This window comes from Paralichthys olivaceus, chromosome 15, assembly GCF_024713975.1.
Source record: "Paralichthys olivaceus isolate ysfri-2021 chromosome 15, ASM2471397v2, whole genome shotgun sequence".
Taxonomy (NCBI): domain Eukaryota; kingdom Metazoa; phylum Chordata; class Actinopteri; order Pleuronectiformes; family Paralichthyidae; genus Paralichthys; species Paralichthys olivaceus.
Genome location: NC_091107.1, coordinates 23793802 through 23807830, shown reverse-complemented (window position 1 = coordinate 23807830; position 14029 = coordinate 23793802). Strand labels below are relative to the sequence as shown.

At 39.9% G+C, this 14029-nt stretch overlaps 1 protein-coding gene across 1 annotated transcript; it reads right to left on the bottom strand.

The window, feature by feature from the left end:
• Positions 1–11783: 11783 nt before the first annotated feature.
• On the bottom strand, positions 11784–13720 carry LOC138404895 (golgin subfamily A member 6-like protein 25). Its single transcript, XM_069510273.1, has 2 exons — positions 13547–13720; positions 11784–13468 (listed from the first exon to the last, which is right to left on the bottom strand). Exons 1-2 carry the CDS (start codon positions 13556–13558, stop codon positions 12200–12202), a joined length of 1281 nt encoding a protein of 426 aa, XP_069366374.1. The 5' UTR covers positions 13559–13720; the 3' UTR covers positions 11784–12199.
• Positions 13721–14029: the final 309 nt, after the last annotated feature.

Sequence of the window (14029 nt, the reverse complement as noted above, 5' to 3'; positions counted from 1 at the left end):
TTCTGAGAGGAAAAGAGAATAGTACTGAAAAATAGTAACTAGGTTCAATAACCAGTGAAATCAGAAGTTCTAAGATCGAATATGGAGCCCAGGATTGATCAAACTCAGTATACTCTTTAAGAAACAATAACGCTTTCCTATTTATTACAGGATGGGAAGGATGAATAAAAACATCAATCACACAAATTATCACAACTCTTACCCGGGTAAGTATAAAAAATTAAAATAAAATAAAGTTTTGTGTGGATGGTGTGTGTGTGTGTGTGTGTGTGTGTGTGTGTATGTGAAGTGTAAAAGGATTCAGGTTCCACGGCGTAGTATCTCTAAGTATCCTCCGGGGTCTGGCTCGCCATCAAACTTTGACTGGCTCCAACATGTTTGACCAGGTAGGTCAAACTATCAATGGGTCCATCAAAAAACCTGACCTACGATAAGTTGGATCAGAGCATTCATCTTAATTTTCTCAAATCTCAAAAAATGAATTATAGTACATTAATCATGTTAAATCTACATAAACTCTTTATCAATAGAGAATAGGCCTGGGCCGATATCAATAAATCAATTAATCACACGATAAATTAAAATGAACTCTATAATTTTTCCGGCCTCGATATATTGCCATGTGCATGCGCGTTTGTTTTCCTCTTCTCTCGCCTCCAAGCAGACTGGATGACTAGAGGGTTCACTCTGTGCTCGGTCTCAGCACCTGGGGGCGTTTGTTCCATAGCGGAATGAACGGAGTGAACCCTCTTGTCAGTCATCCAGTCTCTTTGTCTCTGTGGGGGGAGGCAGGGCCGCTAGCATTGGCTCCACACCAAGCGGCAACATCCCGGGCTGAGCGCTGAGGCCACTGCGGAAGTGCAAGAAACTGCAGTTCACTGGGTGGCCACTTGAGGCTTGACTACATTACTGTGGGTAACTTTAGTGGGTAACTTTAGTAATAATGTTTTATTAGATTATTGGTTCAGAAATAACGTTAGTGCAGCTGCTGCAGTGTGAAACTTGTTGAGCTGGACTTTATTTATGAATGAACAGTTTACCTACCAGGTATAGACCTGTTTTCATAACTTACTAACAATTAAAGCAAATTATTGCACATGATGCATTACATTATAAATGCAATACTTTTAATGTGAAAGAACTCCATACTGCACATTCATTGTAGTACACTGTTTAATCCCAAACCATATTCAAATACATAGTTGAATATCTACAGAATATAAGGACATAGACTTTGTTTGAAAGTAACACTTATCTCGGCAATAATGCCATACTTTTATGTTTCCTGTCATTTTATTAGGGACGGACGAACCTGAGGGACACAGCTGTGCTGACCGTGTTCTGTCTCTTATGGCAAAAAAGAAAAGACTTTTTATCTAAAGTTTATCAAATCAGAAAGTAAAAGATGAACATTGTTGTGATAACAGTGTTAATTTTACCAACCATAATGGATATAGAAATTGACTCAATATTATTAACATGTTGACCAGCCTGAAGCTGCCGATCTCCACCTTGTTGCTGCTGCCACAGTGGATTCAGAGGACATCAGGTGTTACAGTGCTTCATGTAATGAAATGAAAAAAGTCACATTAAAGGATATTTTATGCTGAAATCATTGTCATATCTGTAGATATTAAGGAACAGAGGAGAAACACGATTATTTACAGATACTGTACAATACAATAGCCTACAATAATTTTTACACAATATCAGCTGTGTTAAGCAGCCAAGACTGGTACTTATAGTTTATTCTGTGTTCAGCAGGTGAAAGCACCACAGATTTCAGCCAAACTGATGTACTAAAAAAAATAAAAATTGTACAAAAAAATGTCTTTCTACCACATCTGTAATATTCAAGGTGATAATCTCTCACAGTGCTGTTGATAACAGTCCACATCAAGTCCGTCAACTTCTCTCAGTGTGAAAACAGATACATATATAATAAATATGGTGTGAGGAGATTATAATCATATCTAAACTGTTATATAATTACACATCTGCACTGGGTCTAATTCACTGTGAATTCCATAACAGGCTAAAAAAAGAGGTTGTGAACATTTGTGAAACATAGTTACTATCACATGCAACTTACACATGCAGCTTATTAGTATTAACTTATTAAAATTACAATAAAATGACAAAACACAACCCTTTACTAAAAGTAGTTGCTTCAAACTGTTCATTATATGTGTTAAATAAAAGGTAAATTACCACAATAACATTAAAAACCACTTGAGGCATGTAAGTATATGTGGTATGATTATGATAATAAATAAATCAATAGGTTTTGTTGTTGTAAAGTTTCAGTGTGTTCGTTGTTACGACCGCGACCATCCAGGAGCAACAACACCGCAGTGATAGCCGGTTAGCAGTAGCGGGTAGCATTAAGCCTAGCTCCTTAGCATGAGCTAACCAGGTAAGGATAAGCTCTGTGGGCGTGGCTCGGTTGTCAGTCTTCACTCAGCCCACCTAGCGTCCACTCGCGCGCCTCCTCTTTGCCCATGTATGGGTTAGCCAGGAACTAGGAGGAGTCAGGCCCCGGCAAGATGGCGCTGGGTGAAACGCCCACTACCAGCCTCATTTTCACTCTTCAGAAACCAACGGGTGACGTCACGGACACTACGTCCATCTTTATATACAGTGTATGCTCCACACACACAGAGTGCAGCAAGTGAGCGTTGTGCGGAGCAATGCGAGGAAAAAAGATGATTGCAAAGCCTAATGCCACAGCCCGGTGTGGGAATATTTCGGCTTCAAACCGAATGAGCAAGGTGAGCCCATCAACACGGATGAGCCAGTTCAAAAGTGGAGGCAACAAAAAAAGGCAACACAACAAAGTTGCATGCCCACCTAAAGCACAACCACCCGACCCAGTGTTCCCAGCTGGGGAAAAAAAAAGTGCACCTCGAGATGCAGAGCCTCAACACTCACTGAGGCGTTTGGTCGACAAAGTAAATATAAATGGAGCAAAAATGGTGTGCGCTCACAGAAAGTGTAGTTCGCTGCATCGCAAAAGAAATGCTGCCCTTTAGTACAGTTGAAAAGCCAGCATTGAGAGAGATGCTGCAAACGTTTGACAGACAGAACGAATTGCCTGCGAGAAAATACATGTCACAAACGGCCTAAATGTTCAATATTTATTTAAGTGCAATTTTGTTAATCGAGACTTGATAAGCCATTTTATTTATTGTCTTGGTTGTGTGTGGTTTTATATTTGAGTGCTGTTTTTGCTAACAGAGACTGAGAGTCCATTTTATTTTTTGTTTGTTTTATTTATTTATTTATTTAGGATATTTTCCTGAAATTACAATTACGATGGTAAAATTCACTGAAAAATAAAAGTTTATTGTATTTGAAAGGGTGTGCGTTATTATGATATATTATCATGTTGACAATAATATCATTTATCGGCAATAATTCGTGGGACAATATATCGTCCAGCAAAATTTGTTATCGTCCCAGGCCTAATAGAGAATAACAATTTTACTCAATTACTGTTGCAACATGCTATCAAAATGTTCAGTAATAAAATAAGCAACACTCAAAATATCAGATTATGTTATTGAAATAATCTTCCTCACTCCAAATCAACAGTATCAAAATATCCTGTGCTCTTTACATCGTAATTAGCACATTAAACAATATCAATCATCTAGAAAGAAAAATATGTAATGTGCACAGCTAATAAAATATGGCTGGATGAGCTTAGAATGCACAAATAAGGTGCTAAACACACACATAATACAGCCCTATGTGCAACAAAGGAGCAAACAAATGTCTCACAATGCACCTTTAAAATGTTGGATCAGGGCTTCAGCATTAATGTGTGGTGTGTCGTAGTGTCTCTCTCGCGCCAATCAGCACCGGAGCTAGTGCTCCGATGTTAGCTCCTATGCTAACGGTTTAACTCGTTGCATTAGCTATTAGCCTTTAGCACATCAAGACGGCCGCTCACCGATGCGTTTCTCTTCCCGAGAGGTTCCTCCGACTGTGCTCACACAGGTCCTGGTCGTCCCGGGAGATTTCTTCGGCAGTTTTTCCGAGTCTGATCCACTTTTCTTGTTTTATCTTCCTATGGTGAGTGTCGGTTTAATGCGCCTTGCTCTCTCTCTCTCTTCCCGGCAACTTCAGAGGAAGTCAACCTGCTCCGATCAGCTCAATGGGCGGGGCTTCTTTTCTGATTGGGTGACAGACCGTCTCCAACCCGTCTCCTTCAAACTAAAACTCTCTATAAATTATTTTATTATGGTTCTATCTCTCCTTTTAGATAAACATCTGTTTTTTTTATTATTAACGTAGTATTAATGAATTGATTTTTCCACCATGAATTTCACTTGTCTTCATTCAATCAACTAATTTATTGTTTTTAATACAGATTTTTAACCTGGGTTACAAAAGAATCTAATACTTTTATTTAGAAGCTGTTTTGTTGTGATATTTTTTCACTGTGATTTTGAGCTAAATGGAGATATGGACACTTCCTATGCTTCTATATACTATATACTATATACTATACATCCACTGTCATGATTACACCTGATTTCTTTGGAACTATGTTCTTTCAGATACAAATAAAAAAATCTATTCTATAGTTATCTTACAGGATCACATAACTGCCTCGTCCATAAGCAACTCATATACTTTACCACACACATTTATACCTAACCCAGCCTTGTATAATCTCTGTCCTGATCTTAATATTGTCCTCCTGAACATGATGAACCAAAGATGAATAATATCTGTAACCTGTAGTTGCTCTGTGGTGTTTCCCAGAACTCTAAAGCACAGCACTATCACTGACACCACTGATTCTTTAAACAACCACAGAAGAAATCAATCATGCACAGTTTTTACAATTTAATGAAAGAAGAATTTCTTCGTGCCAAACGGGAGGTTTCTACCAATGTAAACGTCTCTATACTCAGTCAGGTTCACTACTCTGAGTAATCATGAATTACGACCTCCTCCATTAATAAGTATCTTTCTTGATACAGGTATTGATAAAGTTCCTCTGAATCGCTCTCTAACCTATAGTTAGTACCTAACCTGTGACTGGTTGTGAGGCCCTGCCTGGCTAAACTGGGGGCCTGACTGCAGGACCAGCTCCGTCTCCCATCTAGCCCTAATGTAATCAGTTGAAGCACTCGTACAGTCTCTGAGGTTTTTATATAACACAGATACCACCTTGATTTTTGACCCATTATATACTCGCATTAGTACATCTATCACTCCGTTTAATATTTTTGCGCTCCCTATTTCCCTTATAATATAATCCCTTAGCTGTAGTTATCTAAAAAAAATCCTAATTTTTTAATCCATACATTTCTCTAAGGTCCTGAAAAGACATGTTGTTTCCATTCTTTAGTATTGTACACATGGCAGTGATTCCCTTCCTCTCCCAGTTCCTGTATGTCAGGTCACTCAAGTTTGGCTTGAATCTTTCATCATATGCAATCCAGCTCAACAATCTCACTTTCTTTTCCAATCTATGCCTTTTATTGAAATCAGCCCAGATAGTCAGTGTGTGGGAGGTTATTGGATCTATTGAACCTTTGAGTAGTTTTTATCAATGTAATGTTGCCCAAAAGGGATTGCACTTGTTTGTTAGCCACCCTCATCTCAATCTCTTTCCATTTGGAGTTATAATGCTTGTCACACCACTTGACCAAGTTGTGCTGCCTCGTAATAATCCTTTAAATTTGGGAGTGCCATGGGAATCCCCCCCGATTCTTAGCCAGTTGTAGCGTGCTATATTTTATTCTTGGTTTTTTACCACTCCAAATGAACCTCGATATCATTTTGTCCCAGGTTTTAAATCTTTCTAACTGTATCTTGACAGTAAGGGATTGGAAGAAATACAACAGCATCAGGAAAATGTTCATTTTAATAATGTCAATCTTTGAACTGACCTCCAGTGATATGGTTGACCATCTCTCAATATCCTCTTAATTTGTATATGAATCTGATCACAATGAAAACATGGCTGGATTTATCTTCTGAAGATGGCTTATCTGTTTTGTTAGGGTTACCCCAAGATATTTTATGCTTTATGACTTCCATTTCCATTTATAAGCATTTGTAATTTCTTGGGAAGGGGTATAATTAAAAGCCAGAATCTGTGTTTTATTCACATTTGTTTTATATCATGAGTGGTCTCTGTATATCCTTATATACTTAAATGTGTTAGGCTTGTATCAGGTCTTTCTAAATATATTATTACATCGTCTGCAAACAGACTTATTACATGTTTTTGTTTTTTAATATGTATTCCCTTTATTTCCTCACACTGTCTTATAGCCTGCGCCAGAGGTTCAATGTATAAGTCAAAGAGGAGAGGGGACAGGCAACATCCTTGGCGTGTTCCCCTCTGTAGCTTTATGCTTTTTGTTAGACTACCATTCATTTTTATTCTAGCTATAGGATTCTGGTTTATTGTATTGATGCATTTAATGGCGAAAGCCTTTTCGCCATCAAGACTCAGCAATATAGCCTTAGTTTCCTTCATTTGTATCGAGTTTACTATTTGCAGGGTCCTTCTTATGTTATCTAATGTTTGTCGTCCTGTAGTAAATCCAGTTTGGTCCTCGTCAATTAATTCTGTCATGAAATTCTGATCTCTCCTTGCTATAATGGATGTGTATATGTTGTAATCTACATTGAGCATAGAAATGGGTCTGTAATTGTTACAATATTCTGCGTCTTTACCCTCTTGGGGATTACAGATATGATTGCTTCATTACATGAGGGTGGCAATCTACCTTCCTTAAGGGCAGTGGCGGTTCTACATTGAGTTACTCCCCGGGCGAGGGGTGTTATATAAAGTAGAGTTATGTGTATAGTCTTTTTCCTTCGGATGCAGTTCACGCCATACATCAACCAGTCCATGTTCCTTCAACGACATGTTTACAAATTTAGATATATGTGTCTTATTTCTTTTTATACTTGTTGTGTCTACCCTATGATCCATTATCATATTAAAATCACCAGCACATATCACTATACCTTCAGATTCTAAGGCCATGACTGGGAATAATGATTTAAAGAATTGTTTAGTACTCTCTGGAGGGGCATGTACATTAATTAATGTAACCATCTCTTCCTCTAGTTTCCCCTTCACTATAATATATCGTCATTCTGTATCCTTGATTTCTTTTAGACATTCAAATTTAGTTGAGTTTTGTATAAGTATTGCCACACCTCTTTTGTTCCTTTGTTTACAAGTACTGTAATAGGTGTTTCTAAAACCAAATTTCTTCAGCTTTTCATGCTCTTCCTGGGAAAGGTGTGTTTCCTGCATGAAGATAACTTGAGCCTGAAGTTTTCTCATTTTCAAAATGATCTTAGTCCTTTTAATTGGATTATTTAACCCATTAACATTTAACGACACTAATGATATGCTGTTCATTTATAGCTTTGGAAAATGGCATTATACTCCATGATATATATATATATATATATATTATATACCATGAGAACAAACAATAGCCCAAAGAACATTCAGCAACTCAGCAATAAAAAAAAAAATCTAACTAAGAATACAACAGTAGGCACTTGCCCCCCACGTTTCCCCCGTGGGTTGAGGGGAAATTCAGATGAAATATGGGGGCCCCTCCTTAGTGAGGTCCATTCTTGTTATCCAGATTCTCTTGAGCATCTGTCTCATTAATTCAATTCAATTCAATTTTATTTATATAGCGCCAATTCATAATTTACATTATCTCAAGGCACTTTACATTTAAAAGTCAAGACCTTAAAACAATATTAACATAAAGAAACCCAACAGTTCCCACAATGAGCAAGCACAGGCGACTGTAAAGAGGAAAAACTCCCTCATTAACAGGGAGAAACCTCTGGCAGAACCAAGCTCAATGTGGGCGGTCATCTGCCTCGGCCGGTTGGGGTGAGGAAAGAAAAGAAAGGGGGGAGGAAAGGAGAGATGGGTGGAAAGCGGGGGGAGAGAAGAGAGAGATGAGGTGGAGAGAGAGAGACCAGGAATAATTGGGCTGACTATAACAATAACAATGTAGTGATCTACAACAGGATTATATATATTAATGAATTACTGAGTTATTGTAATTAATGATAACAATGGTGATGGTAGTCGTTGTTATCCTGCAGTCCCGGTGCCAGAGTTATCTGAAACGAGAGAGAGAGAAGAGCCAGAGGGACTATGGGAGGACAAAGTGACACTTTGACATGATGACATGTTAAAATAACTAAATAAATAAATAAACAAGTGTGGGGGGGCAGAGAGACAGAGAGACAGAGGGAAGTGATGAAGTGCTCAGTGCATAATGGGAGTTCCCCCAGCAGTCTAAACCTATAGCAGCACAACTAAGGGATGGTTCAGGACTCACCTGATCCAGCCCTAACTATAAGCTTTGTCAAAGAGGGAGGTTTTTAGTTTGACTTTAAATGCTGGGACAGTGTCTGCCTCCCGAACCCAGAGTGGGAGCTGGTTCCATAGGAGAGGAGTCTGATAGCTAAATGTTCTACCTCCTGCTCTACTCTTACAGACTCTTGGAACCACTAGAGAGCCTGTGTTTTGGGAACGAAGTGATCATTATAGCTCACACATACAGTGTCCGATCAGTCCTAACAGTGAAGACTGAAGACCTATATACAATCTCTTAGATTATTTGTCTTCAGTGTCTAACATGTGTTATCTTTCACTTACTTATTCATTTAGATGCACTTACATACTTTATTTGTCCATTCCTCGGTATTTCTGTAGTTTATGTTTTGCTCGTGTTGCGGTGTCCTCTTTGTTTCCTACCTGTTGCCATGGCCACGGGCCGGTGTCCCAGTGTATCCTCATTCTGGCCATTGGTGTCTGGAAACGGATTTCTCTCTCTTTTAAAACTTTCTTAATTCCCGTGTACTCCTTTCTTTTCTGAATTATTTCCGTGGCATAGTCACATTATTGGAAATAGTATTAATTAGGTGATAAGTTGCAACATCATGTCCCACTTGGAGATTAGCCGTGCTGCACTGCTGCTGTGCCTGTGGAACAAAGAAGAAATGAACAATTAAGCCACAGTATCACTAATTCCAGCTCTGTCCAACAATCCATATATAATAGCTCCAAAGACTCCTGGAAGAGACATTGTCCTACCCTGAAGAGCAGTCATCCACAGGAGGAAAACACAAAAGGTGGCCACCTCACAGCCCCAGTGGTGTGACTACTCTTGGAGATTCTCCCATCACAGTGTCCTCTCCATGCAGTCTTTCTGAATCTTCATCTGACGTGGCTGGCTGGAGGGGTGTGTGGACCAGTTCACATGTGAGAACAAAGCCTTTGCAGGGACTGGAGAATATGCTCTGCCTTTTGGGTGAGGATAAATCAATATTTAGGCAAAAAAAATGGATGCGACTAAAGAGGAGATGGAGAGCCCGTCATCAGCAGCGATCACTTAAATGACGTTGACTGTTGTGCTGTGCTCCACGAGGAGTCAAAATAATGCTATTATTAATGACTTTGCCTCACACAGAGCACCAAAAATGTTGTGATTATGTACTTTCCCTTGCGCAGGGTACGATTATGTACTTTCCTTCATGCGGGGCACCATTAAATGGTTTGCTTTTGGGCATTCAATAAATGTGGCTATCAGAGAAATATTAAATATTAATATTAAAAATATTAATATTAAACTGATAAAGGATAAATCGGGGCACCACCCTTCAAAGGAAGGGAAGAGATAGCCAATTTAAGGAATAAGTCTTACTGACTACAAATTTGGAACTCTGATTAATAATTAAATAAATAACTATAACCAAAATTACCACATCAATAGCTAGCAAAGTGGAAGGATATGGAGTTCTTGACAGTTTAGAGATTGGTAAAATTCACACTTATGCAACATTAATGAAGATGGAGTTGTGAGACCATGTGGCTGAGATCACATCTATGTGTTAAGTTTGTGGAAATGAGTGTGTGAGGTGTTGGTTCCAGGTTAAAGAAAGTAGTTAGATGCATGCAAAGAAACTGATCAGTATAACAGAACTAACATTAACTTTCAAATAACATATTACCAAATATCACAACAACGCAATTCAAACTTATAAACATCACATGGAATTGAAATAGGACTAAACAGTCCTTTGCTTAGCCTAGCATAATAATAGAGCCCAGTTGTGTTACCCGTCCATGAAAAAGAGGGAAAGGTCCTTTTTGGATGTGCTGTTTGAAGTCGAGTGAAGTGGTCTTGTTGGTTTGTGGCTCCTGTTGTGCATCTGCTGGTCAGACCTTGTGTCGTGGCCAATTGTGCTGAAGTTCTTAGGCAGGCTCTCGCGTCGCTGCCTTTGGAAGGTTTTAGCAGTCTGCTCCAGGCAGGCCTGCTGGAAGTTGAGGAGCTTGTGTAGGGAGGAAGTCTCCCTGGCTGGGAGAGCAGGGCCAGAACCTACTCCACCAGGAGCGGTCAGCAGGGGAAGAGGCAGAACAGAGAAGAGAGCTAGGAAACTCGGCTTATATTGGCCTTGTGACCTCATGGGTCATGGGGCACACAGTGACCAATAGTGGTTGAGAGTTGTCTTCAGGAGCAGTTTTACCACCTATATGTGAAGATGAAGCACCCTGGGAGACTGAGTTCTGGAAGCTCTCCTTTGTCTCCAGAGCAAAGGAAACATGCGGTCAGGCTTTTGACTACACATGTAGGCCCAACTATGGTTCACAGATACCAGGTCCCAACATGACATTATGGCTTCATTGAATGAAAATGTATTTAACCTATCTCCATGTGCTTCTTCAGGTTGGACGGGGAGTTTTTGAATGCCAATATTTCAGTCTCTCTCTGTAGGCATAACAGGCACTTAATCCGGTAGGAAGAATCTTTCACTCCAACGTAAAAAAATATTTATTGAAAATACGGCCGGTGTAACGTTATCTTCATCACCACCACGGAGTTCACCAAGTTCGCCACTTTAGTCGAGATGCTCGTCATCTGCTACCGGAGCATTAACGTTAGCAGCAGAGCAGCAAGTGCTTCCATGATGGCATCAATAATGTGACATGCCCGTGTAGTAAAATTTCTGTTCATTACACTGTGTCACATATGAATGTCACTATGTACCTTTAATCTGCACTGCAAACTGAGGAGTGATTATAACATAAATTGCTAATGATTACAATAAGTTTAAGACAGATATTATGAATCATCAAACGAATCAAACAATATACTCTATGTGTAACAATCAGTATGTAGTGTATGTATAACTTGTGTGAAGAAATGATAATCTTTTTTTTTTTTAAAGGCAGTCTGACAAGAATGAAATATAATGGTGTAAAATCAGAGACAAATATCTTTTAAAAAATAGTAAATGGTTTGGACAGATATAATGGTGTTAAGTGAAAGAAAAACTGTGTAAAAGAAAAAGAGACTCATCATGGTACGGTAGGGGCTCTCCAGAGGGAAAGTCCCAGCTCCAAGGCCAAAGTAACCCCGGTGCTTGGAGACTTTCCAGGGGGAAGGTCGTAACAGGTGTGGCCCTTAAGGATAGATAAAGCGGAGCAACACCACTGTTAGTCAGAGGTCTTCTGGTGCAGCTCCGGCTCGCTACTGAATGCTCTCAGGTTTTGTTGTCGACAATAAAACTCTGCGGCTTTTAAGTTGACTTCTACTGCTTTTTTAATTGACTGAATTTTTGGACTTTTGGACCACGAGTGGAACTTAGTTTTTCACCACAACACCCAGACAAGCGGGACTTCTTCTTCTTCGTGCTTGGCGGTTGACATGACAATGAATGTGTTGTGTAGTGTATATGAAAAAAGAAGCTAACAGGCAAGCTAACTCAGAGGAACAAACTTTACTCTTTCTTATTCAGGTACCAGTCACAGTCACTCTCTTCTTCATGGGGTACATCGAGTGACACTGCCACCCACTGGCATAATATATATTGCAGGCACACGTATATACCACAAAATGTTTACGGCATTACGTCACCAACTCAAATTTCTTCTGATTTTAATTTGTAGTAATGAGTAACGAAGATGGTTGGGAGAAATGTATTGGAGTAAAAGTACACATTTTACTTAGGAAATATAGTGGAGTAAAAGTGAAAGTTGTCAGAAATAAAAATAACAAAGTAAAGGACAGATATGTGAAATTTCTACTTAAGTAGAAATGTAAAGAAGTATTTGTACTTCTTTACATTACAACACTGAGTAAGGTCAGCTCAGGTGCTGTTGGATGGGCGCTGCTGACTACTTCCAACACTGTGGTTTTCTCAACCCCAGAGCGTGGCGGATTCTCTTCCAGAGTGAAGTCTTCTTTGGTTTCTCAGGGAGAACACTGGAGAGAGACTTCTCCTCAGTGACATCATCCTTACTCTCTCCATTGAGCTCCCGACTGGAAACATCAGCTTCATGACAGTGGCAGACCACATTGTAAGAAGCTTTGAGCTTCATCAGCTCTTCTTGGAGAACCTTCTTCTCCTGGAACTCAGTGTTGAACTTCTCCTGGTTGGTAGTCTGATTTTGACAGACCTCATGATAAGAATCTCTGAGCTTCATCAGCTCTTCTTGGAGAACGTTCTTTTCCTGCTTCTCCTCCTGGAGCTCAGTGTCGAACTTCTCCTGGTTGGTAGTCTGATTCAGACAGACCTCATGATAAGAAGCTCTGAGCTTCATCAACTCTTCTTGAAGAGCATTATTCTCATCCTGAAGCAGATCGCTGGTTTGAGTCTCCTTGTCCATGGAGTCAATCTTTTGGCTGTGAGCTTGCCTTTCCTCCATCTCTGTCACCACAAGCTCAACCCTGCTGAAATCCCTTTTCAAAAGGGCCACCTTCTCCCTCAGAGCCACATTGTCCTCTTCCAGAGCCTTCACCTTGTTGCTTTGTACAGCCAGTTTGCCATTGTGGGCTTTAGAGTGAGCTGTCATTTTCTCCTTCTCCCTCATCAGAAGCTCATCGTTCTGTTTGAGCTTCTCTTCCAGAGCCTTCACCTTGTTGCTCTGTACAGCCAGTTCAGCCAGTTTACCATTGTGGGCTTTAGAGTGAGCTGTCATTTTCTCCTTCTCCCTCATCAGAAGCTCATCGTTCTGTTTGAGCTTCTCTTCCAGAGCCTTCACCTTGTTGCTCTGTACAGCCAGTTCAGCCAGTTTACCATTGTGGGCTTTAGAGTGAGCTGTCATTTTCTCCTTCTCCCTCATCAGAAGCTCATCTTTCTGTTTGAGCTTCTCTTCCAGAGCCTTCACCTTGTTGCTCTGTACAGCCAGTTCAGCCAGTTTGCCATTGTGGGCTTTAGAGTGAGCTGTCATTTTCTCCTTCTCCCTCATCAGAAGCTCATCGTTCTGTTTGAGCTTCTCTTCCAGAGCCTTCACCTTGTTGCTCTGTACAGCTAGTTCAGCCAGGACACCAATGTGGGCTTTAGAGCGAGCTGTCATTTTCTCCTGCTCCCTTATCAGAAGCTCATCATTCAGTTTGAGCTTCTCTTTCAAAGCCTTAATCTCAGACTGCATTGTTCCACATGTCTGAAAAATGGAAACATGGAATTCATTATTGAAAGACCTGAACCTGAACATACATTTCTAAAAAAAAATAATTCTTACCAGGATGTCCATTTTGGTAAAGGGGGATTTGTAGTTATGAGAGCAGTGTCTTCTGGATGGATTTTTACTGAACAAATCAGCGGTTGTCTCCGTAGGCAGGATTGTTGTCTTCACTAATGAGGACTGTGGTCTTCTCAGTTGACGGTCTGTTATTTTCACAAGCTAATAACTTGAAGCAAGGGAACTTGTTATTTATGTTTGGTAGTTCAGAGGACCAAAGAAATATCCTTTAATGTCTAGAGTTTTTGGTTCTTTGATTGGATTTGATAAGGATTTGCAGGCCAGCAATCCCTTTGATGGTTGCCCCCACATCAATCATCAAAGAAGATTTTTAAGAAGCAACCGTTTCCATGGCAATTTTTATAACTGCACAACATGGCGGCCCCTGGGGGTTTATCAGGTTGACTTCTATATGATGCACATCACTGCGGAGCATACACAAATCCTGAGCTAGGCGGCTACTATACACATGTTGCACTGATA